This window comes from Chlorocebus sabaeus, chromosome 16 (assembly GCF_047675955.1).
Source record: "Chlorocebus sabaeus isolate Y175 chromosome 16, mChlSab1.0.hap1, whole genome shotgun sequence".
NCBI classification, from domain to species: domain Eukaryota; kingdom Metazoa; phylum Chordata; class Mammalia; order Primates; family Cercopithecidae; genus Chlorocebus; species Chlorocebus sabaeus.
Window position 1 is genome coordinate 31,041,857 of NC_132919.1, and position 14,973 is coordinate 31,056,829.

General features: G+C 37.2%; 1 protein-coding gene across 2 annotated transcripts in view; it reads right to left on the minus strand.

Moving 5' to 3' along the window:
• The window catches only part of MYO1D (myosin ID), a 376,912-nt gene that overhangs the window by 229,377 nt on the left and 132,562 nt on the right, over positions 1 to 14,973 (minus strand). For both annotated transcript variants that reach the window (XM_008010998.3, XM_073004844.1), the window contains exon 14: positions 11,455 to 11,587. In XM_008010998.3, coding sequence (XP_008009189.1) covers positions 11,455 to 11,587 — 133 coding nt within the window. The remainder of the gene's footprint in view (positions 1 to 11,454; positions 11,588 to 14,973) is intronic.

Genomic DNA, 14,973 nt, shown 5'->3' on the forward strand with positions numbered 1-14,973 from the left:
AACTTCTGAAAATCAAAGCAGCCAGAGGAAAAAAAAAGATTACCTTAAGGAGCAACAAAAAGACTGAGAGCTAACTTCTCATAAGAAACTATGAAATCCAGAAGACAAAGGAACATTATCTTTGAAGTGCCAAAAGACACTGTTAATGGAGAATTTTACACTGAGGAAAAATATTCTTCAAGAATGAAAACCATACAGAAATATTTTTTGGTAAACAAAAACTACATTTGTCACCCTCAGATTTCAAACATAATAGAGTGAAGTTAAGGCAGAAGAAAATGATCCCAGATGGAAGGTCAACAATATAGGGGCTGGGTGCAGTGGCTCACGCCTATAATCCCAGCACTCTGGGAGGCCAAGGTGGGTAGATAAGTTGAGGTCAGGGGTTTGAGACCAGCCTGGCCAACATGGTAAAACCCCATTTCTACCAAAAAATACAAAAATTAACCAGGTGTGGTGGTGTGCATCTGTAATCCCGCTACTTGGAAGGCTGAGGCACGAGAATTGCTTGAACCCTGGAGGTGGAGGTTGCAGTGAGCTGAGATCATGCCAATGCACTCAAGTCTGGGTGACAGAGTGAGACCCCATCTCAAAAAAAAAAAAAGAAAGAAAGAAAGAAAAAGAAAAAGAAAGAGAGTCATGCTTTTCATGAGTAACTTGGCAAAATAAAACCAAAAGATATTTAAAAAAATACGAAGAGAAAAATAGATAAACGACTGAATAAACAGATACAAAGATGTAAATTATAATCTAAATGGATATATCTATTTATATCTAAATATAAATCTATTTAGATAGATCTATATCATCTAATATCTATAATAGATATAGATATTAAACATAGATATAGATAATAAAATTAGATATAGATAATATATAGATAATACAGATATACTATCTATATCTAATATAAATATATTTATTATATCTAAATAGATATAATAATGTCTTACTGGCTTTAAAAATGTATATGCATGTTATTTTGGTATATAATTAAAATACATGATCGAAATAGCATACAAGTTAGGAGGAAGGTAAATGGAATTAAATTGGCCTTGCATTTTCTAGGAAGGAGGTAAAAGTACCAAATAATACTAGATTTTTAAATTCAAGAATGATATTGCAATAAGCCAAGTAACCACTGTAACAGCATTTAAGACATAAATCCTCCAAAATAATACAGAGAATAAATGAAATGATAAAAAATAATTGTAACACCAGGGGAGGGGAAAGAGTACGTTCTTAGGTCTAACTAAACATTTTAACTCAAAACACTCATAGGGCTCATTTGGCACCAATCTCTTCAAAAGGCCAAGAACATGGTTTGCTAGCAGGTAGCGTCAGTGTCCTTGGGGCAGTCCACACAGCAATCAAGTGACATGTCGCTTAGGTGTAAGGAGATGAAATTCACACTGGGCAAGTGTGGGAGGTGACCTTGGCTTAAAAGCCTCATGCCCTACAGGACCAAATATCTCTTAGAACAGCTCAGAAGACATAGCTTCCAGGGTCCAGCGAAGGACAGGCCTAATACAAGAGTCACTGAGCTCAGGCAAACCCAAACTATATCATCCCCACCAGACATCATTCTCCCAAGACAGATGCAATTTACTGATAGGGATAATTTTCACCATAAGTGATGTTGTTAAGTGATACATGTCTTACTAGGTTGCCAGAGGAACAGAGCTAGAAATTTAACTGAGGTTAAGCTGTCAAGGAGAAGGAATAAAGTTTTGTTTACCTTTTTCCCACAAGAACCAATGTAAAAGAAATAAAAAAAAAGAAAAGAAATACAGAAGAGTCAAATAGAAGCATTAACAAGATGGCTGATTTAAATGCAACACACACTATATTAAAAGTAAATGAACTAAATGATTTATTCAAAAGATAAAAATTGTCAGACTGGATTAAAAAAATCAAAGTTAAGTATATGCTACTTATGAGAGACATACTTGAAACATAAGGATATAGAAAGATTGAAAGTAAAAGGATGAAAAAGATATACCATGCAAACTCTAGCCAAAAGAAAAGCTGGCATAGCTATATTATTCATGCAAAGCAGATTTCAAGGCAAAAAGCAATATGGAAATAGAGATGTTTCATAATGATAAATGACTCAAACACCAGGAAGATATAACAGTTCTAACTTGAATGAGCCTAACAAATTCTCTAAATATTTACACAAAAAATCAAAGGTACAATGAGGACAAGTAGATAAATTCAGAATCAAGGTAGAGTTTAAAACATCCTCCAATGTTGACAAAACAAAGAAGTCAGGAAGAAAATAGAAAAGTTGAACAATATTATTAGCAAACTTGACCTAATGGACTTGTGTAGAATATTGAATGCAACTTTTTTTTTTTTGAGACAGAGTCTTGCACTGTTACCCAGGCTGGAGTGCAATGGCATGATTTTGGCTCACTGCAACCTCCGCCTCCCAGGTTCACATGATTTTCCTGCCTCAGCCTCCTGAATAGCTGGGATTACAGGTGCACACCACCATGCCCAGCTAATTTTTTGTATATTTAGTACAGACAGGGTTTCACTATGTTGGCCAGGCTGGTCTTGAACTCCTGACCTCATGATCCACCTGCCTCGGCCTCCCAAAATATTGGGATTACAGGCGTGAGCCACTGCGCCCGGCCGCAAATTTTTTAAAGACAAACAAAACATATACATAAAGCAAATTTAGCAAATTTCTAAAAATTGAAATCACACAATACATATACATAAAGCAAATTTAGCAAATTTCTAAACATTGAAATCACACAGAGTATGTCTTCTGATGAAATAAGACTAAGCTAGAAATCAAGAGCAAAAAGATAATGAGAAAATCCTGTGTGTTTGAAAATTAAGAAAAATACTTCTAAACAACTAACCCTTAGGTCAAAAAGGAAATTACAATGTGATTTGGAAAATATTTTGGACTGAATAATGTATAAAATCATGCGGGCAAGGCAATCTTAACATAAGGCATCATATGAGAAGTATTAATATAACTAACTTTACTAATCAGAAAACAGTTGAATGGAATATTACCAGTACTGAGTGACTATGCATAGGAAGTGGCAACATTGGATGAGACACTAACAACCAACTAAGAAATGGGGGGAAGCCCTTTCATCCTGTTTAGTAATATGAAAGTCTTTGGATAAGGAATCTAGTGGGAATACTTTCTCTATATTTAATCAGCATTCTGTCTCAATTTATAAATGCTGCCTCCTCTCTCATTTATAAATATCCAGACTGACTCAGCCTAAGAAATCCTAAATTTGGCAAATTCAGAGTGTCTTATAAAGGTTAAATTGCAAAAGTTAATAGTGATCTTATTCACTTGAACTTTTTCACCTGTCTCTCCCTATATACTTTATGGGAAAAAAATACCATTTGTGAAAGTACACCAATCAGTATATAGATTAGCTGGAATATACTATCTAAATATACATCTATTTAACCTGCTTTGAACACTGCCAATAGTCATAGCAAATTTAATAATTTACTGACAATCTGTTTATAGTACCTTATTAGGTATTAACACATAAAATTAACAGAACCCATTCTCTAGATTCAAAAGATTTATAATCTGGGTGGGGACACAAGTCGTGAACTGAAGACACTATGGATTCTGTAAAAGTGAGGAGCCAGGGACTTCTACTCCTGGTAATGGAGGATTAGATAATACTTATCAATCTTCCTGATGAAGTTACTTAAAAAAGGTGCTAGACAAAATATGGGGAAAAGGTTTTGGTAAGTGTATCACAGAGCTAATAAGATAGGGAGGAAAGACCTGGCCAAAATTAGAAAACTAAAATCAAGATGAGTGAGCCTACATCTCACGGTTGTGTTTTGTTTTAGTAGCTACTGTTGACATGGAAAAGGCAGTCATAAGGCTGAGCATAGCTTCTGGCTCTCATGGGACTTCAGTACCAAAGTTAGAACCTGGAGTCTTGGATGAGGGAATGTAGTTTGGTCTGCAATCTTGAATAGCTAAACCTGGGAGATAAAGGTAAATGGACAACAGCCCAACACTGAGCTACTACAGGTCCTAAACTGGGATAAAGGTGATCCCAGACTGTGGAACTGATATAAACTTTCAGTTGTTCTATTTCCTTATGGGTGTCACTAATAAATAGCATATATCTGAATTCTTTTTCTTTAATCTGAATAGGCTTTTATCCATTTACATTCAATGTAATTATGAATATATTTAATTTGTTTCTACCAAATAAATATCCAGCTTTCCTATGTTCTTTTGTTTCTTCTTTTTTATGTTTTTTTTTTAGGGGGTGGCGGGGGGGGGATTCTTTGTTTTTATTCTGTGGTTTTTTTTTTTCCTTCTCTACTAGTTTGGAATTTATAACCTCTATTTTCTACTATTTTCAATGATTATGCTAGAAAATTTTCACATGTATTTTTAACTCATCAGAGTTGAACGTTCAACAATATTTTTATTCCTTTTTTCTGAACTAAGGACCTTAAACACTTGAATTACAATTAGCTACTCTTCTAATTGATATGCAACTGTTATTGTGTTAATTCTAATCTGTATTTTCCATTCCACGAAATATTATTTTACAGAGTTTATTTAAATGCATCTATGTATTTACCAATCCTTTGCTCTTTTCTTTTTGCATTTCAGAGTTTCATTTAGTATACTCTTCCTATTGTCTGATGAATATCTTTTAGAATCTCCTTAAGTGAGGCTGATAAACTCTGTTTTTGGTTTTTGTTTTTCAGAAAGATTCTTTATTGTGCCTTTGTTCTGGAAAAACATACTCCCTGGGTATAGAATTTTGGTTTACAGTTATTTTCTCTCAGACTAATTGTCATACTTTTGAATCTAATCTGTCTTTTCTTTGGCTGCTTTTAAGATATTTTCTTTGTCTTTAATCTTCTAGGATTTTACTAGGTGTCTACATGCAGATTTCTTTTAATTTTTTCAACTTCAGATTCACTGGGCTTCCTGATTCTGTTAAGTGACGTCCTTCAATATTCTTAAAATTCTCAGGAATATTTCTTCAAATATTGTTCTATCCATTTTCTCTTCTATAACTCTGATAAGATACATGTTTGACCACTTTATTTTCTCTCCCATGTGTCTTTTTTTTTATTCTTTTTTTTTTTTTTTTTAAAGAGATGAAGTCTCACTCTGTCACCCAGGCTGGAGTGCAGTGGCACAATTTTGGCTCACTGCAACCTCTGCCTCCCGGATTCAAGTGATTCTCCTGCCTCAGCCTCCTGAGTAGCTGGGATTACATGCACATGCCACCATGCCCGGCTAATTTTTTTGTATTCTTAGTAGAGACAGGGTTTCACCATTTTAGCCAGGATGGTCTTGATCTTCTTACCTTGTGATCTGCCCGCCTCAGCTTCCCAAAGTGCTGGGATTACAGGCGTGAGCCACTGTGCCCTGCCCCCGTGACTCTTAATGTTTCTTTTATACGTTTCATTTCTTGGTCTAAGTGGAATTCTGGATAACTCCTTCAGTTCTTATTTTCATTTCACTACTTTCTCTTCAGCTTTATGTAAACATGTTAAACCTATCCATTGATTTTTAAATTTTAATTACTTAGTTTTTATTTCTATCAATTGTCTAGTTGCTTGCTCTCTCTCATTTTCAGGTCTTTCATTTCTTGATATATATTAAACATTCTTACATTCTCTTTCGGATCATTTCTGTATCAGAAGTTTTCATGAGTCTGAACCCGCTGTTTGTTGTTTAGTTTGCCTTTTACCTATAGTATCTTGTAGTGATTTTTTACTGTGAGCTAATTTTCCTTAGAACTTTGTGGAAATTCTTTAAGGTCTGGTATTGGTGGCCCATCTGGAGCCGCTGCTGCCATGATGCTGGCTGCAGCTGGGGAGGCGCGGCTGGGGTTGCGTGCTGAGAGATGAGTAGACGATGGGAGGACCTGACTGCAGAGAGGAGCTACCCACTGAAAGTCTCCTCTGAGCTGTTCTGTCACCCAATAAAGCACCTCTTTGCCTTGCTCACCCTCTATTTGTATGCATACCTCATTCTTCCTGGACACAGGACAAGAACTTGGAATCCACTGAATGGCAGGGCTAAAAGAGCTGTAATACAAACAGGGCTAAAACACGCTCCTTGCTTGCCACGTTGTGGGCGACGAGGAGTGAAGAGAGAAGAGCTGTGGCCCTTCCTATGCCTGGTCCAGTCGCAGTGCCTGGAGCTGCCTGCCCTGCTGGAGCCGGTGTGCTTGGCTGTGTGCAGTAGCTGGACCTTATGCTCACTCACTCACACACACACCCCTTGCCATTCTGTGCCTGGTTCATCTTTGGCAGGTGTGGAATCCAGTTTGGTAGGGCAAGCTGAGTGCAGCCTGCCAGGCTGAGCAGGTGGAACAAGCCCGGCAGGCTTGAGCAAAACTCAGGCAAAGGCACCACCAGCCACAAAGGTTTCTGGCCAGAAAAGCGACACCCCAAGGATCCTGTGACAGTATGAAGATAGTTTCCTTAAGGAAAACAGTTTTGCTTGCTTTTTTCAGATGCCTGGGGCAATTATAAGACCTGGACTACCTTTAATCAAATAGTGTGAGGCTTTTTCAAGCTACCCAGGTAGTATGAGTTTGGGTTGCAAACCTCCTAAAAGCTCACTTATGATTATAAATTCCCAAGAGAGATTCACACCCCCTCCACCCGTGGCTCAATGCCAAGGACCAAGACACGCAGTTTTCCTTACTGATAACGGGGAATTACTTGTAGTACACTCTACATGTAGCCCTTTAAAGACTCACCATTGTGTGTGTGTGTGCACAGAATTCCTTATTAGACACCCTACTTTGGGGAGGCCCTGGGCTTCACTTCAAGGACCCAGCCTTGAATAACTATATTCAAAGTTACCCACTTCAACAAATCCCCACAGGGTGAGGGGCAGCTTTAGGGGTTTTTCCCTTCACTCAGTTAACTTCTACATTCACTCAGCTCCTGGCTTGCATATGCCTTACTTTTTGTTAGTTCATGGCTGCATTCAAGATGTTGATTTTTATATTTTATCTAATATTTCAGTCGTTTTCAGTTGGCTTTAGTGGGCACCTCATTCACCATGTTGCCAGAAAATGCATTATTCATATATTTTTGAGGTCTTTACATCTATATTTCTAAGTTGAATTGATCTCTAATTTTATTTTCTCATATTAAGCTTATATTAAGGTAACATTAATCTCATTAAATGAGTTGAGTAGTTGCCTCTCTTCTTCCCATCCTCCAAAACAGTTTCCAACCATTCATGCCTGAATGGTTCCTCAAAGGTTTTATAAAACTGATTTCTAAACCATCTAGATCTGATGTCCTTGGCAAAGTTGGGAAAAGGTGGATTTATCATCAGTTATTCGGATTCTTTAAGGTTACTGATATATTCAGGTTGTCCCTTTCTTCTTGAATTAATTTTGATAACTTTTTTTCTAGAAAACCATCTACATTTCCAAATCAATGGCATATAGTTATCTATAATATTCTTATGTCTTAAAAAATCTCTATAATGTCTGCATAGTAATAGCCCTTTTTTGTTCATAATTTTTTAATTTATCAGCTTTATTAGAGGTCTTATTAATTACTTTTTTTCCCATTATTTTAAAGTTTTACTATTTAAAAAAATATTTTCTTATTTCTTTAGGTTTTCTTTGGAGTTCCTTTTCTGGCTTCTTGAGTTGCACTTAGCCATTAACTTTTCAGTCTTTCTTGTTATTTTACAAAGGCATAACAAATGGATCACTTTAGCAGTATTCTACAAATTTTGACAAATTTTTTGTCATGTACTTCCTAACATTTTGTAATTTCCATTGTGATTTCCTCTTCAACCTATGACCTGTTTAGGAGAGTACTTTTCAAAGTTCCCAAACATTAAATTTTTTTTTAATGCTGGTTTTTATTTTACATGTTTTTAAGATGAAAAATATATCCGTATATGCGCTTCTTCAAAGTGGTTGAGATGGCTGAGTGTGGTGGCTCACACCTGAAATCCCAGCACTTTGGGAGGCTGAGGTGGGTGGATGACCTGAGATCAGGAGTTCAAGACCAACCTGGCCAACACGGTGAAACCCCATCTCTACTAAAAATACAAAAAAAAAATTAGCCAGGTGTGGTGGCACACACCTGTAATCCCAGCTACTCGGGAGGCTGAGGTGTGAGAACTGCTTGAACCCAGGAGGCAGAGAGGTTGCAGTGAGCTGAGATAGCACCATGGCACTCCAGCCTGGGCAACAAAGCAAGACTCCATCTGAAAACACACATACACACATACACATACACACACACACACACACACACACACACACACACACATACCCCCAAAATGGTTTCCTTTGTCATCTATTATGTAATTCTTGTAAATGTTCCATGTATACTTTATTATTTTTTTGAGATGGAGTCTTGCTCTGTTGCCCAGGCTAGAGTGTAGTGGCACCATCTCACTTACTGCAATCTCCACCTCCCAGGTTCAAGTGATTCTCCTATCTCAGCCTCCTGAGTAGCTGGGACAACAGGCCACCATGCCCAGCTAATTTTTGTATTTTTAGTAGAGACAGGGTTTCACTATGTTGGACAGGCTGGTCTTGAACTACTGACCTCAAGTGATCCTCCCACCTTGGCCTCCCAAAGCGCTGGGATTACAGGTGTAAGCCGCCATGTCTGGCCTCGATGTATACTTTAAAGGAATATATATTTCCTATTCCCTGGGTACGGGGTTCCTTTGATCTATTTGATAAAGTTTAAATTTGGTTTTCAAAGCTTCTGCATTCTTACTAACATTTTTGTCTGCTTCATCTATCATTTATCTTTCTGATAGCACTGGTTTAAAATCTCCCGTTATGACGGTGGACTTGTCAATTTGTCAATTTTTCCTTTAAGATTTTTCAGGTTTTTTTTTTTTTTCTTTATAGAATTTATAAGAAGCATGGGTACGTTGTTAGGTACCTAGTTCAACATGGCTTGTCTTGGACAGTTTTATTTTGTTATCACTGGTTTACCTGTATTAATACTTGCTTTCTTAAATTCTGTGTTCTTTCACATGAATGTTGCTTTTAAGCATTTTTGGTGACAGGTGGCTTGATATCTTTATCTACGCCTTTGTTTTTGAGCTTTCTGCATGGTGTTATTTATGTGTGTCTCCCTTAAGCAGCATACAGCTGGATTTTCCACCTATCTAGTCTGCTTAGTCTATTTACATTATGATGAATACCAATTATTTAGATTTATTTCTATCATATTATTTTGTTCTAAATGCAACTCTTTTTTTTTTTCTCCTGTCCTCTAGAACCCCTCACTTTGGCTTCACCTTCTTGCCTTCTATTGTACTGATAAGTTGTCTATATTCTTCTGCTTATCTCTGCTGCCTGCCTTCTCCCCTGACCTCCACACACACATGGATTGGGAAGCTGTAGCAGAGATTGCTAGGCTAGTTCCCCACCTTATGTCTAGTATCTTTTTCTTACTTTAAAACAGAATTCTTATTTCTAGCTGAGTGCACTGCTGACCAGAATGTAAATGTCCTTCCCAGCTTCCCTTACAACTCTATGTAGCAAATAGGATGTAGCTAAAGTGTTGTGTCAAACTTCCAGGAAGTCTCTTTAAAAAGGAGGAAGTTCCAGCTGCCATCATGGACCAGGAGGATGGATGGCAAGCACTAGGATGGTAGAGCAGAAGGACAGAAAGAACTTGGGTCTCTAATAACTTTGGATCTGCCATACCAGTCCTGGGATGCCTTCTTCTATACTTCATGTATAGGAGAGAGTAATAAATGTCTCTCTTATTTAAGCTACTAATTCAGGGACCTGTTTTATTAGAAGTTGAATGCAATTCCTGATAAAGAAATTATAGAAGGTTCTAGAATTTTATTTCTTTACAAGGCACATTAACTACCAAGTTTAGAAAACAAAACAATTCTTTTTCTAGTTAATTGACTAACTGTAGTAAACCGAATATTTAAAAATATTTCATGAAATTCAGTGTTCAACTGTTTCTTGTGTCCTTTGCCTTCGTTCCAGGTTCACTTTTCTTCTTGCTGGATGAAGCAGGCTGCAGCTGACGTGCAAAGAAAAGCTGAGATACAAGAGTGAAGAGTCCTAATGGCATTCTAGCCTTCAGTGCCAGTGTCCTTACCCCTGCCCTTCTGGAGGTTTGATTATATAAGCCAACAAATTGTGCTTATATGCGGTCACTTCAGGCCAAAGAATCCTGACAAAAGGAAATAGAAAGTTACTGAACAGATGTGTTCCTGTGGCATTTGCCTAATTTATCCATAGTGAAGTAACCAGAAACAGTATAGATTTAAATTCTTAGAGAGGAAGTTGATTTAAAAAAAAAAAAAAAAGATAAAGAAGAAGAAACTACACAGGAGAAGCACCAGAAGAGAAAGATAAAAATGAAGAAACTAAAAATAACGTGGCTCAGAATGCTGCCTAATTTATCAAACTTGTCAACAGCAGCAGTTAAGGGTAGAAATATGTTCTTTAAGGAAAAAAAACAGACAAAAGTTATCAAATAGTATTAGTCCTCAAAGGAACAATAAAAACCACAAATAACTGTCAATAAGACATCTTTTTTTTTTTTTTTTTTTTTTTTTTTTTTTGAGACAAGGTCCTGCTCTGTCACCCAGACTGGAGTGTAGTGGTGCGATCTTGGCTCACTGCAACCTCTGCCTCCCAGGCTCAAGCAATCCTCCCACCTTAGCCTCCAGCATAGCTGGGAACACAGGCATGCGCCACCATGCCTGGCTAATTTTGTAACTTTTTGTAGAGGAGGTCTCATTATATTGCCCAGGCTGGTCTCAAGTGATCCTCCTGCCTCGGCCTGAGTAGCTGGGACTGCAGGTGCATGCCACCATGCCTGGCTAATTTTTTAACTTTTGTAGAAAGGAGGTCTCACTATATTGCACAGGCTGGTCTCAAGTGATCCTCCCGCCTTAGCCTCCCAAAGTGCTGGGATTACAGGCGTAAGCCACAACACCCAGGCCAATACATCTTTATATTTCAATTATTTAAAATAGCCTAAGGACAATACTTGCATACTAAATTTCCTCTTAAAACTCTCTAGCCACTTTGTACTCAAACACAATATATAAATGGTGCATTTTACAACTTAATTCAAGATTTTACTTATTTATTTTGGCCAGGTCCTGTTTTCAGCACAGGAAAAAAGTTCCTTTTGCTGGGCATGCTATGCCTTATATATTTTTTAAATTCAAGATTTTTCCCTTGACCATGACAGTTATTTAAAAAGCTCAAATTTAAGATACATACTAATCTAGGACACAAACAATTGTTCCACTGAGGTGAGATTTTTTAAAATACAAGAATAAAAATTCTATTATAACATTCACTTTATACATATTCTTCAATCTACATGTGATTACCTAAAAAGCAAATCATATATACATTCTTTATAATGCATCAAGAGGAAATCTATGAGTTAAAATGGATATTTAGAAAAGAAAATAATTACCTTTGATGCAAGGTTGTCTACTAAAGCAATCATAGAATTCTTAAACAAGGTAGCAGCAGTCAGAGGTCGCTTGGTCACCTCTGTAATGCTCAGTTTGCCTTCAGGCCACATATTCTTGAGCACAGGATTTGAACTGAGAAGCACAGAAAAAACAATTCAAATGTCACATTCAAATAAGCTGGATAAAAACTGATAAGCAATTCTGCTGAAATGTATCCTGAGAATCATAATTGGACTACAGACTGAACTCACAAGGCCTAATTGGAAAGATGATTCCATCCAGAAAATTATGCTGCAAGTATAATGACTGATACTGCAATGCAAATTGAGATTTTTTCCAAACTACAGCATATTTAAAAAATTATTTAAACTTCTTTAAAGTGACATCTTTATTCTACCTACCTAGGACCCTCAAATGGTCAATATGGCCCTTACAATACATATAGAAAACAAATTCATTTTTGTGATGGTTAGAAAATGAGGACAAACCACTAGTAGAAAAATGATCCTCAATGTCACAGCAGAAAACATAAAAGTGGCAACATCTTTGAATTAAAGCAAATATTTATATATTAATAGAACAGTTAACACTACAGAAAACCCGCTTTTTTAAAAAAACACAGGTAGGACTATAAAATAACCATTTTTATATTGTCCCTAGTAAATTCGTTTACTGCAGTTCAAATTGTGAACAAATTTGTAGGTAGCATTGGCAGTTACAATATTTTATTGATGTGACATTAGGACTGTTGCAGTCCAATTCTAAAAATGCATTTCAGGCCAATTTTCAGGTTAAAATTATATATTCATCATTCTGCTCTGTGGAGGTATTTTTAAAAACGTGTAGTGATCTCAACTGTCATTTTTTTCTGGTTTCATTTTGGGTGCTTTTGATGTCAAACTAATTGGAACTGAAAATGTTGCTTGCTTCCTAGAAACTTTTATCAGAAAAAAACTTTCCTTAGAAAATTGGGGGTTGAGAAGAGAAAATAATAACAGTAGCATTCACTGCTAATTGTTCTTACTACTGCTAACATTTTACCCACTTTCTTTCCCTCATATAAAATTTTAAAAATTGAATTGGATCTCCATAGCACCCAGAATGTTTCTGTATGTAGGTGCTCAAAATAATAGCTGCAATATGAAAGAGCAAATGAGCGCAAAGCGAAGAAGATAAATGGTGATATGTGGATTGACTGGGTCTGTGAACACAGACAGAGCAACACTCCCAGCCCTTACCATCATCAGCAACCAGTGCCAACTACTGTCAAAGTGGCTACAAAATGCTGCAATAACCTGTGGTTTATGAACCCAGTTTCATTACTTTCTAGTCCTATTCCATAATTTTCCATTTGTACACTTATATCAAAATGACTACATAGATGTATATTGTTTTTCCTTAACCTTTTCATTCTTATCTTTAGCACAGAAATAATTTAAGGCAACATTCTTAACTTACAGTGCACATGGTTCCTGAATGCCATTCTAACACTTACTGAATAGAATTTTCAGAAAGTAGAAAACTGTACTTTGTGTACTTTGAAAAGTCTGACACATGTCAAAAGACTGTGTCTTTTAGTCACTGGCATTTGGTCTATGCAGTTTCTACTCCAAATTCTTTGTCTACCTTACTCACTGTTGGCCATATTTGGAGACTATTCCTGCACTACACTGTAAAGGTTGGAAATGAAGGAAATAAGATAACATGTTAAATAGCAGAACTGATACAAAATGAATCCAAACAGTTATAAGGAGTCATTTTAAAGAGAAAGAACTTTCAGGCCAAGTCATGACTGTAATATTTTTGTTCTTCTGAGACAGCATCTCACTCTGTCACCCAGACTGGAGAGCAGTGGCGAGATGACAGCTCACTGCAGCCTTGACCTTTCCGGCTCAAGTGATCCTCCCACTTCAGCCTCCCGAGTGGCTGGGACTACAGGTACGTGCCACCATGCCGGGCTAACTTTTTAATTTTTTGTAGAAATGGGGTCTCCCTATGTTGTTCAGGCTAGTCTCAAACGATTCTCCCACCTCAGCCTCCCAAAGTGCTGGGATTATAGGTGTCAGCCACCGTGCCCAGTCTGAATGTAATATTAACAAAACAGTTTTCAAAATATTTTAAATACCAGAACCCTCATCTCAAAAGGGAAGCTCCTCCAGAGACCTAGTATGTATAAAAGGTAAGGCAGATCTCATCTGGCTAACAAGACAGCAGTAAAGAGTAAAAGTTTGTGCACCTGGAATGCAAAATGCTTGCTCCCTTCCTCCCTCCATTTACACAGACACACACACACATACATGCATGCATACATGTGTGTATACTATCAAGGTCTACAGAACTAGAATTCAAGGAACACTGCTTAAAAATTATTATATTGCTGGATGTAGTGGTGCATGTCTGGTGGGTACCCCCAGAGGCAGAGTTGGGAGAATCACTTGAGCCCAGGAGTTCAGGGTTACAGTGAGCTATGATCACACCACTGTGCTCCAGGCTGGGCGACTGTGATAACACCTCTAAGAAAGAAAAAAGAAAAAGAAAAATCATTATATTAACATATACAAAGAAAAAATGGATTCAAATTTTGGAAGGCTGTTAGCCATGGAAGCATCAAATAGTGTCCAGAGGTGAAGGTGGCTCATTCTAATACCATCTAGGAGGATAGTTTTATCCAATAAATAAATAAATAAAGTCAAGACTTCCCATCTCACGGGCAAGGCCTTTCCTATTATGGAATATATGCAATATGCTGCATTTAACAGACTTTCAATCTTTCACCCCTTTGGCAAAACTATTCCTATTGTGAAATGGATTCATCTTAGCCTGATGCCTTTACTTGTTGGGTTTATCTAAGTTCCTTTGTTCTGATTCTGTGCTTACCAGGCAACTAAGCATTCTGGATTCCATGGGTAATAATGAATCAGAGTTCTCACTGCTATTTGACTTCCCAAGCAGGTTTTCCAATAGGGAAAACCAGCCTGTTATATGAACACAATTACAGTTGGCCCTCCATATCCACGGCTTCCACATTCAACATACCATGGATAGAAAATATATATATATTTTTAATTTATTTATTATTATTATACTTTAAGTTGTAGGGTACATGTGCATAACGTGCAGGATTGTTACATATGTATACTTGTGCCATGTTGGTGTGCTGCACCCATCAACTCGTCATTTACATCAGGTATAACTCCCAATGCAATCCCTCCCCCCTCCCCGCTCCCCATGATAGGCCCCGGTGTGTGATGTTCCCCTTCCCGAGTCCAAGTGATCTCATTGTTCAGTTCCCACCTATGAGTGAGAACATGCGGTGTTTGGTTTTCTGTTCTTGTGATAGTTTGCTAAGAATGATGGTTTCCAGCTGCATCCATGTCCCTACAAAGGACACAAACTCATCCTTTTTTATGGCTGCATAGTATTCCATGGTGTATATGTGCCACATAGAAAATATTTTTTTAAAAGATGGTTGTGCCTGTACTAAACATGTACAGACTTTTTTGGGGGTCATTATTCTC